At 48.6% G+C, this 10,884-nt stretch overlaps 1 protein-coding gene across 2 annotated transcripts in view; it reads left to right on the top strand.

Moving 5' to 3' along the window:
* PAX7 (paired box 7) overlaps window positions 1-10,884 on the top strand; it is a 106,852-nt gene that overhangs the window by 4,177 nt on the left and 91,791 nt on the right. For both annotated transcript variants that reach the window (XM_085305224.1, XM_085305223.1), the window contains exon 4: window positions 147-275. In XM_085305224.1, coding sequence (XP_085161350.1) covers window positions 147-275 — 129 coding nt within the window. The remainder of the gene's footprint in view (window positions 1-146; window positions 276-10,884) is intronic.

Below are 10,884 nucleotides of genomic sequence, written 5' to 3'. Positions count from 1 at the left end.
GTTTCGGGGGTCCCTGGTCTCAACGGGGGGGGGAAGCGAGGTGGCTTCGGGCGGGTGCTGCTCCCCCCGACACACACTCACCCCCCCACACACACACCCCAGGCAGCTTATACTTGCGTTTCTGCCTTTGACTGTCTGAGGTTTAGTGAGTTCGATTAGCCGTGTGCTACGAATCAAATTCGGGAAGAAAGAGGAAGAGGAGGATTGCGACAAGAAGGAGGAAGACGGGGAGAAGAAAGCCAAGCACAGCATAGACGGCATCTTGGGCGACAAAGGTAAAGTCGCCGCCGGGGCTGGGATGCTCCGGCGACTCGGTGGCGTTTCGCTTGCAGTCACTCGGGATCGGTGATTTATGAAGGAGTTGGGAAGAGCCGGGGGGGGGGGCAGGAGCGAGCGGAGGTGGCTGGGGGAGGACTCTCCCGTTCCTAAATGAATTTGTTAAACAGATCCCGGCCCTGCTCTCTAAGTGGTCCCCTGAAACTCGGCCTGACAGGTGACCGATTTGGCCAATCAATATCAATTAGCGAAGCTGGGATATCGCGCTGCGCTGCGGCTCCGAGAGCGGCGGCCGAGCTCCCTCCTCGGGGAAATAATAATAATAATAATAACAATAATGAGGAGGAAGAGGAGGATGAAGATAGGGTGCCGAATGGCGGGCGGCGGGGACGAGCCGAGGGGCCCCCACCGCGTCGCCCCGCACTTCTGCAGCTTCTTCTCCCCCGTCCCAGCCGCCCCCGCAATTCCGTTTGCGGGAAGCTGGGGGGATATTTAAAATGGGTGAGAAAATCCGGGGGGATGAGGGTGACTCTACCTGGGCGTTTGGGAGGGGAAGAGCCGCCTGCAGACTCCAACCTTTGCGTTTCTTTCCCGATTAAATCAACTTTTCGCAATGATCCCTCCTCTCTCCTCCCGCCCCCTTCCCCCCAAAAAAGGAGGGGGAGAGGTGTGTGGGGTTTTTTTAAGGGACATATTTAAGGTTTATTGATTAGGGTATTTGCAAGCACAGGGATGTTGTAAGCAACGGGATGGGATGCTGCGTCGGTTCAGGCAGAAAACTGTTATTTCCTTGTGTCGAAGAACTCGGCGCTTTTCGGGGCGGCGGGATAGCAATTTTAGAAGTCCCGAGGAAGGGCTTTAGGGTTTCCCTATTTTTCCATCGCAAAATTTACTGCAAAATGGCGATTGCTGAGGACTGTTGTTCTTGCGCTGGCTTTGAATGATTGAGATTTTTGGTTCCTTCGGAGGATTTGCGATAATACCGGTATCGGGCCAAGGAGCAGAACACAAGTCATTATTATTATTATTATTATTATTATTATTATTTTAGATTGAAACAGTCACAAATCACTGTGCAGGAAGGAAGGGGAGGGGGGAGAGAAATCACCGACAAAGTTTCTCACCAGCCGCAAAGTTTCTCCAATTTGGAACAATGCGAGAGACTCGCAATGTTGAAGCGCGGTGAAATTTGGTTTTCGAGGGCAGGGTAAAATAGGGGCCGAGAAAAGCTTCTCCGTGTCACAATCAAACATTACTCTAAGTTTCAAATGAAGGTGCACAAAGGGTGTTTCTTTAAGGATCCGACCCCCTCCTTTTTTTTTCCAACCTTGAAGATGAACTTCACTTACAAAGACCTTCAAGTCTATTGAAGCTTTATAAGCAAAAGATTCCTGACCACAAAAGCAAACAGTGGAAGGAAAAAAAAAGAAAGAAAGGAAAAAAAAGAAAGGGAAAAAAAGGGGGGAAAACCCTAGGCTGCCTTAAAAATGGAGTAAAGGGATGGGGGAGGGAGGGCTTGTCTATTCTCATTCAAAATTCTGCAAGGAGGAGAAAAAGTTTGGACAAAAGGCCAAGGAAGGGAAGAAAGGGAGATAAATTATTCAAAACTCCCTGCTGTTAGATAGTTTTGTAATATTATAGGACCGTCTGTTGGAAAAAGGATAGCCGTTGGACGTTGCAAAATGTTTCTTGTGATTTGGAAATAGGCAATGCTCATTTGCAAATCGGGTCCATTGTGTCTGAGAACAGCACCCCCCCGCATCAGGTTGGGGGCTATTTTTATTTTTTTTGGGGGGGTGGGGAGAGATTTTATTTCCCAGTTTTGTTTTATCTGGGGCTCGGCGCTTGAAAAAGAAAAATAACTGAAAAATGACTTTTTTTTTCTTTTTCCCCTGCGTCGTCTTCGCTCTTCACCCCTCCAAACCCAAAAAGGATGAAGTCGCCGGAGGCTTTTTATTCCTTAATAATATGCAGAAGCGCGTGTCAGTAAGGGAAACAAAACCCGGGCTATTTCTTCACGGGTAATATCACGGGCAAATAAAACGCGAGTCCCCATTTCTTTATGAAACCAGTCCGTTTTGAATCGAGTGCTAATTTGGGCAATTTCCTGAGGCCGGACCCCTCGGAGCGCACCCCGGCCGCCGCGCTCCCCCCAGCCCTTGAGAAAAATCGCTATTTATGGTGGGTTTTTTTCCCCCTCCTCTGTCCCGACTCTGCAGATAGGGGAAAAAAAAAAAAAAGTGTCTCGAAAGTCTTTGGCGGAGGGGGTAAAAGTAGCAGCAAGCACAAATACTGGAGTCGGGCAAGTGTAATTCGTTGGGGAACGCCGGGGAGACCGGGCGGCAGCGGGAAGCCYGTTTTTCCCCCCGAATTTGATCTTGTGCAGCTAAAGTGCTCGCCACAATCTTGCAGGGATCTCATGTAATTTAACCCCTCAAAAAAAAGGGGGGGGAGAGAAAAAAAAAGAGAGAAAAAAAAAAAAGCTATCGATGTATATTTTTACGTCTGGAGGAGTTTTAATAGCCCCCAATTAAGATAACTAATGACCACTCTTAAGTTGTAAAACACTTGCAGGCGGTGGGTGGGTGCGCGCAGTGCGTGTTCGGCCTCTCTGCGCTCTCTGGCTCGGGAATAGCGATGCTCCTTGGCGCTCTTGCCTCCCTCTCCCACTCCACTGGGACTGTTTTTCCTGGGAGAGCGGGCGGGGGGGGGTCAATAAAATCAAAATACCAACGCATTCCCGACACTTGTTCTATTCGCTTGTTTAGCTCTGCTGCACCAGCTCTGCGTTTCACTACGTGTGTGTGTGTGTGTGTGTGTGTATATATATATATACATATATATATGCAATTTTATTACTATCGCGGATGGAGGGGGGCAGAGTGGCAAGGGAAGGAAAAGGGGAAACTTTGTTTTGGTCTTTTTTTTTTTTTCCTCCTGACAAACGCCTTTGCTCCATTTGTGGGTTCTCCTTGCGGGGAGCCGGAGGAAGACAGCCCTAAATGCTCTCTCTTTTTAAGTGTTAAAGAAAGATTCCACCCTGCGCCTGTTTCTTTCTATCGTCTGCTTGGCATTTAATAATGTTAAGACTTATTAGAGCTGGTAATGAAAACTGTGGCTGTTGAATAGGGAGCTGTGTTGGAGAAGGGTGTAATAGCTCCAAGGCATGCTAAGAAATGTATTTATCCCCAATCAGTACTCACTCTCTGAGTTCCAAGCACAAACGTTAAGTTGAAGGGTTTTAAGGCAGATTAAATTGAGCCTTTATTTCTTTGCACTTTCATCTTTAAACGGCTCACTCCAGCTAGCCCTGGGCATATATTCATGAGGCTTCACTTTATTTTTTTTATCCTTGTTAAGACCGAGTTATTATTATTTTTGTTGTTGTTATTTATTATGACTATTGGGGTTTATTAGGGAGGGTCACGCGTGGCGGGGGAGGGGGAGGAGGACACTCTGCTGCCTCCCGCATGGGGCAGGATGCGGCCAGATGCGGGGTGTCCGAGGCAGCGGCGGGGGGGAGTATTTGGACCCCCCCTCCCTAAAGCGGAGGGGGTTTGGGCCTTGAAAGGAAAGGGGGGATAAGTGCAGCTCGGCGGGTTCCCACGCGCGGCGCGGCCCCACGCGCTTCCCCCGCTCCCTTTCTCCGCGGGCGCGTTCGGCTTAGCGCAGGAAGCGGGGTGAAAAACACCCGCCCCACGTGAAAAATATTGCGCGGGGTGGCAAGGAGCTCGGGAAAGCCGAGAATCCCAAAGGCCTAATAATAATAATAATTATTTATTATCATTATTTATTATCCTTCCTGGGGGCGGGGAGAGGGAAACGTGCCCAGGTGTGAACAGCAGCGAGGGCGTGTGACTGTTTRGCCACTTCCAAGTCGAGGTGGTAACAAATTAATTCGGTCGCCGTCATTGCCGCTCGTGGGGGGGTTTTGTTGTTTTGGGTGGGTTTTTTTTCCCCTGTTTTGGCTGCCCAAATTTAATTAGGCTTGGTGTGAGGGGGGAGCGAATGACCGAGGAGAAGGAAGGGGACCCCCCAACACCCCTTTTCTCCCCTCCGCTGCATTTTTTTTTTCCTTGCACACCTGGGAAGCGGCTTTGTCTCCCCGCATCGGAGCTGGGGAGGGGGAAACCTGGGCCGGGGTGGTGGTGGTGGKGGGGAGATCGAGTGGATTTATCAGCAAACAATCTGCATTGATTTAAAACCAACAAGCGCTTTCTCTGTAAATGTGTGTTTAGAAGGGAAATGGGGGGGGGGGTAGACACTTCATCAAATCAAGGGATTACGAAAGGTTGGCAATCTAATCAAACAGAGCCCAGGCGGGATTTGTGAGTGTGCGGAGCGGGATCAGCTCTAATAATGGGGGGCAGGAGAGAGATAGGGTAGTGTCAAGCAATTCCTTGGCTTTAGGCTCAGCTATTCTGTGCGTGTTGGAGGGAAAAGAGGAGAGCAAGCGAGCGGAGAGAAGGAGGGTAAAAGGAAAAAAAAATAGAGAGGAAAAAACCTAGGGAGAGAGGAGGAAGGGGGGGCGGTATGTGAGCACACACGGAGCTTACATGTCACAAAAAAAGCTGAGACAAATGAGGTACAACAATAAACACAGATAACAATTACAAAGGCAAACAGTGGCTTTTGGGAACAAGTAGCTGCAGAACCTGGTCTACATAAACAAAGTAGGCAAATGTTTGCAAGATAAACTCCTTCCTAAATCAAGTGTGACGGGAAGGAGAGAAGAGAGGAGGAGAGATAAGGTTGGAGGGGGGAATAAACGAGTATAATCTAATACAAGACGTTTTAAAAAACAAACTTAAGACAAGGATGCGGGGAGAGAGGTGCAATTATACAGCGGGAAATGCAATAAAATAAGGGAGACGTTTATGATCCAGGGGGTTGTTTGTTTTCTTTTTTTTTTTTCCTCTCTCTTGCTTCCCCCCCCCCACATACACACACCTCCCCTCCCTTTTCGGCTGTGGGTGGGGAGAACAGGTTCAATTATAGCCCAGGAAAAAAAAATAAGGCGAATATTCCTATGGGGAGCGGCGGCTGGCAGGTGGGGTGCCCGGGGTTTAGCTTGCTCATGTAGCAGGAAGAGAAAGGAAATATAAAGCAGCCGGTTGTAGTCTATAGTTTGAAGCTGGACGGTAGATTACATTATACACTAGGAAGCAGGTATTTGCTGATTCGTAATTGAGTGTGGGAGATAGATTCCGTGATAGAGCAGAAGAGGAAGGAAACGGTAAGGTGTGTTTCTAAACCGGCGTCTTGTTCGTAATTGGGGTAAGGGAGAGGGAAAGCACAGATTGAATTAATCGGCAGGAAGACTGCAAGGCAAATACGTGGGATCCAGGTGTGGGTGCGTGTGTGTGGGGGTCCTTTCTGGGTGACCCCCCCAAAAAAAATAAACATGCTCTGAAACCCCTAATGATTTTAAGAACTAGTTTAGGGCTAGATTGGGCTTTATTCTATACTGTGCGTGTATATATATATATATATGGATCTCTAAATGGGAATTGTATATAAGAGACGTGTGTGCAGTGTGGTTAAAGGAATTAGATATTTACCAGTTTGAAATAAGCCTGGTTATAAAAAAAGGGAGAGACACTGAAAAGATGAGACGGGAGAACACTTCAAACGAATTCATCATCTGGAGTGGTGAAGGGGAGATTTAGAGACAGTATTGGGAAGTTATTTAGATATTAATAACATATTTTCCTGAGGCGTCAGGAGTGCCTCCATACGCACTTTTTTCTCGCAGCTATTTGGCTGGGTGAAATATGGGAGACCCAAATGTTGGGAAGAGATAACACAATCAGCCTAGCCCTGGTCCTGTGACTGCATCATAGCATTAAACCCGGATTAACCTCCCCTTTCTCCCCCTCCCCCTCTCCCCGGCCCCCCCTCACCCCCCCCCCCCCCCCCCGAGAAGCTTTCCAAATTTTTCAGTGGAATTTACATGGGAGGATTTTAAAGCATATATAACACTAGCCTTAAAGCTGTAAGGTACTTACTCGAGCATTAGGGTAAGGCGCGGGGAAGGGGGGGGGGGGAGATATCTTTCTGAAAATTACGTTTGCTACAAAAGAAATAAGCAAATAAGGGACCTTCTTAAGACCTGAGCTTAGGAGATGATATATACATAGAGAGAGACTGTTTTTCTTTACTACTACTACCCCAAAAAGCCCATTTCCAGTAGGAGCCCCATCACTCTTTCCCCCCACACCACACCACACCCCCCCCCCCGAAAATGCCTTTTCCTTGCTCATTCGAGTTGCGCTTCGGGGTGCGGAGATGCTTCGGGGCTGCCAGGCCGGCGAAGGGATGAGAATTGGGAAACTGCCTTCCTCGCTTCCCAGCGGCTYCTCCCTGCTTCCCCCCTGCGAGGTGCTTTATACATACATACATATATATCTATATAGATAGATAGATATTTATACACACACACACACACACACATATATATATATATGCAGGTACCTCCGTGGAGAAACCAGCCGGCCCAGGTGGCCGAGGAACTGGGGGGTTATTGTGTAGCCGGAAAAAATAAATAAATAAAATAAAAYAAAACAAAATAAAAGACAGGAGCAGGGAAAGGGAGGCACAGGTGCGGCATCGCCGCCCCCCAAGCCCGGCTGCGAGGTGCTCGGGGACGGCACCGGCTCCGGAGGGCTCGTTTCTGCGCTGCGCTTTGCACGCTCTTGYCACAAAAGAAATTAGATGTCAGCTAATGCCCGGTTATAAAGACATTTGTCATCCGGAGTTGGGGAGAAGTGGCGAAGAGATGAGGAGATGCCGGGGGAGGCGGGGGGTTTGGGGGGGAGGAGAAGGCTAGCCTTAGAGCCGTGGGAAACGGAAGATGAAGGTGCGATTAATAAAAACGCGATTGCGAGATCGGGGACGGAGCCGTGAGCCTCGGAGGTGTCAAAACCGGGAGCGCGGGTCGCGCCTCGATGGAGGGACCGAAACGGGGCAAGGGAGGGAGAGAGGGGGGAAAAAAAGAGGGAGGAAAAATGAGAGGGAGAGAGAAAGAAAAAGTAGGTGAGGAAAAGTAGAGGCAGCTTGAGGAAATTGAGAAGCTTATAGTCTTTGATCCTTGGATGCTTTTCCTTATCAGAAACATTTGTGGTGACACCGGTACAAAGGAAGTTCATCATATTACAGACTGCTAGGGCTGCTTGCAGGAATCACTGTCTATTAATTAGCAGGCGCTCTGTCTTGTGGGACACGCTAGATCTGAGGCTACATATTACTTGCTTGGATGGCTCCGGGTCCTGTGATGCCTCGCTGCGAAGGGCCGTTTCTGTCGATGGGCTCGGCAGGGAGAGCCGGGGACGCGGGGGTGCGTGGCGGGGAGCCCCCGTCCGTGCTCGTTCGCTGAATTTATCTGTATCYACCTAATCTCTACACCTACGCGGGGAGCGAGAGGGGACGCGGGCTGCTCGTTCGTGTAAACGGGCGGCTGGGGAAACAGCTCAGCTCACGCGGGGAGCGGGCAGCTTTGGGGCTCCTGTTTGTTTATTTATTTATTTTATTTATTTATTATTTTTGGAGGGCGCGGAGGTTTTTAACCAAGGGGGGACGAGGAAAAGCGCTTGTTTGGAAGAAAATGCAACAGCAGCCCCTCCTAGGCCAAACCTGCCCGCCCGTAGCTTTTGCCCCGCGTTGAGTGTGGCGGTGGAGGGGGCGCAGCCGGCCGAGGGTCCCCCCCCCCATCCAGGCGGCTCCCTTTGCACCTCCACCTGCCCRGGAAACGGCAATAAATAAATAATAAATATATCGACCCCCCCCCGGGATTTGCAGGGAGAAGGGGCAAAAGACCCCCCGTTTTTTAGGGGGGGTATCCTCCCGCAAACTCTTTTTCTACGCGCTGCCCCCTGCCCGTTGCCTGTCCCCTGCGGGCCGGCCTCCCTCCTCCTTGGTTTTCACTCTTTTTGGGGGCTTTTGGCGTTGCTAAAATTGGAAGGAAGCACTTTGCCTGACCCTGGCGAACGGGGCCGAGGGCAGCTCGCCGGCTCCGCCGGCGGCTCTGGGTGCCTTGTCGGGGGGAGGAAGACGCTCGGCAGCCTTCGGCCTCCGCAGCCGCCTTTGTCCGCAGCCCCCGGAGCCGCACATCAAAGCGACCTGGTGGCTCCTGCCGCAGAGGGCAGGGGCCGAAAGGGGCTCAGGAAGCTGCGTCCGAGCTGACCGCGGTTTGGTCCGATCCCTCCCTTTTATTCGCGTTATAGGGGCGAATTGATTTGCATGTTTATTGGGAATTAAAGGAGGGAAAGGAAAGTTGACTCAACAGGATTTCGCCATAAGAAGCTGCTTTGGAGCAACTTCCCTGCAAGCGGAGGGAAAAAGGCTGGGGTGGTTTTCGCTTTTCCTAAAGTTAGAAGGAAGCTTCCTTAAATCTGTGAAACTTCCCGCTGTTAAACATCTTTCTAGATTTTTTGGGGGGTTATTTGTTTGTTTTTTTAAGGAGTTTGGCCATTCCATCTGGAGGCTGGTGCTGTCCATTAACGATGCAGCGGTTGCATTGTTATTTATTTATTTATTTTAACGTCGAAGCCTCTTTAAAAAGAGAGGGCGAATGTGCAAAGGACAGTTAGATGTCAAGGGATATGCAGGGGACACTCGTGTTTAAATTCGGCACGTTGCTTCCCACACATTTGATTGCTAGGAAAAAAAAGAAAAAGAAAGAAAGAAACATTGACATGAATAGGGATGGGGGGAGGGATTAATAGCACCCAACCTTTGTATATTGTAAATTATCCAAAAGAGGGCAGATAGTCGGAGCTGCTGGTGAATTTAAGGAATATATATATACGTGTATATATGTATATATATATATATATAAATGTAAACATGCATGCGGTTAGTGAAACGCTGGTATTTTCTAGAGGGATTCATTATTTCTGTGGAGTAACTTAATTCTTTTAAATTATTTCCAGTACTCTCCTCACTTCTCGAAAAGATGACTGTTTGATGCTAAATAGCAGCAAATTGAGCTATTTGAAGCTTTTTTTGCCTTTTTTTTTTGAGAGAGAATATGAACATTTGGTTTGTACCTTGTTGCTCTGTTTCTTTATCCCAGAGTTTTCTTCTTAATCTCCTTCCAACCACAAACTCTCCCTTGTGTGTGCGGCTGAATATGCTCGCAGCGGGTAAGCTGCAATTTCCATTCCTGAAACTCCAGCAAAAGGAGCAGAAAAGTTTGGGGTTTAAACAAATGTTTTTCTTTAAGGAAAAAACAAACAAACAAACAAACAAAACAACCCAGTTCTTGCTACCTTCTATTCACTAGAAGGGAAAATATGCAAAGAAGTGCAGACTAAGACGCATCTAAAGAACGAGGGGATCCCAAATGGTTAAATCCGAGTGATGTTTGGGTGAAAATTATATATATATTGTCAAAATCTCCATGCTTCTCAAGGGAAAATGCGCAAAGGTTAATAGTGCAGAGATGAACAATCTTCCCCATTTATGCTTGGCAACAGAGTCGCAACAAATCTCTGTCAAGGAGAAAATAGGGTGGTTGTTATGATCAATTGCTAAAGAATAAAATAACTTCAGCGAAGAACAAAAATCTGGTTAGGTTTAGAATTCAGTTGCAAAGAGTCAAGTGTCCCCTGCGGAGAAAAAAATATCCCAGTCAAAACCGATCCGACAGCTAATCGCGCAGGAGGGAAACCTAAATATTGTAATTCCACCCCCCCCCCGGCAAGGCACTCGAATAGGCAGGGCAGGGGCGACTGTATAGACACCCTTGCGCCAAAASCGGGGCCGAAACCCCAGTGCTATTGCTCTTTTCCCTGCTGCTGTGACTTCGTGACTTTTCTCTCCGATTTTAAACTTTATCCTGGCTGAATTTGATCTTTTTAACTCTTTCCCCCCCCCTCCTCCTCCTCTCTCTCTCCCCCCCCTCCTTTTATGATGGTATTTTTTCTCACTCTGTTTTCTCCCCTTAACCTCCTCTTCTTTTTGTCCTCCTTTCATTCGAAGCGAGGCTTTACAGCTTGCTACACTTTCTAAGTGCATCAATAGCCACTTTAGAAATACAAACAACTTTAAAGATAAAATAACCAAACCAGAATGGGACTTTCAATGGGGGAATAGTTGTTGTCCTTTACCATGGAGTGTGCAGCCGCCTCTGCCTAATCCAGCTTTCATTTTCACCGACAAATGCCAAGAATCTRTATCTGTCTCCCAACCCCTCGGGAGCTTGATTGCACCACAAAAGACTGCCATTATCCGCAGGAGAAAACAGGGAGGGGACACGGGGGCTCGGGCCTCTGAGGATGAGGGCATCTCCAAACTATTGACTTAGGGGATGAAGTCAAGAGCAAACACGCTGAGATCTGAAGGGAGCGAGGGGTGGGGGGAGTGGGGGGGAGGAAGGCGGGGGAAGAAGCGGAGGCAAAAGTAACGGTAGAAAAGTCCTTGAAATTAAGGCGGAAAGGGAAGGAGAGAGGTGAGGAGGTGTGTTGAGGAGGAGGAAGGACGAATCCTCCGGTGGAAAGTTTGTTCCCGACTCCGGGCTGGAAAGAGCAGGTTGGCCTGGGAAACCTCCTTCCTGCCCCTCGCTCCGCCAGCCCCGTGTTTTTTTTTTTTTTTTTTTTTTTTTTTTTT

This window comes from Rhea americana, unplaced genomic scaffold (assembly GCF_003343005.1).
Source record: "Rhea americana isolate MKP2758 unplaced genomic scaffold, rheAme1 scaffold_217, whole genome shotgun sequence".
Classification (NCBI taxonomy): domain Eukaryota; kingdom Metazoa; phylum Chordata; class Aves; order Rheiformes; family Rheidae; genus Rhea; species Rhea americana.
Note: the sequence above shows the minus strand (reverse complement) of the source record. Positions and strands in the feature narration are given on the sequence as shown.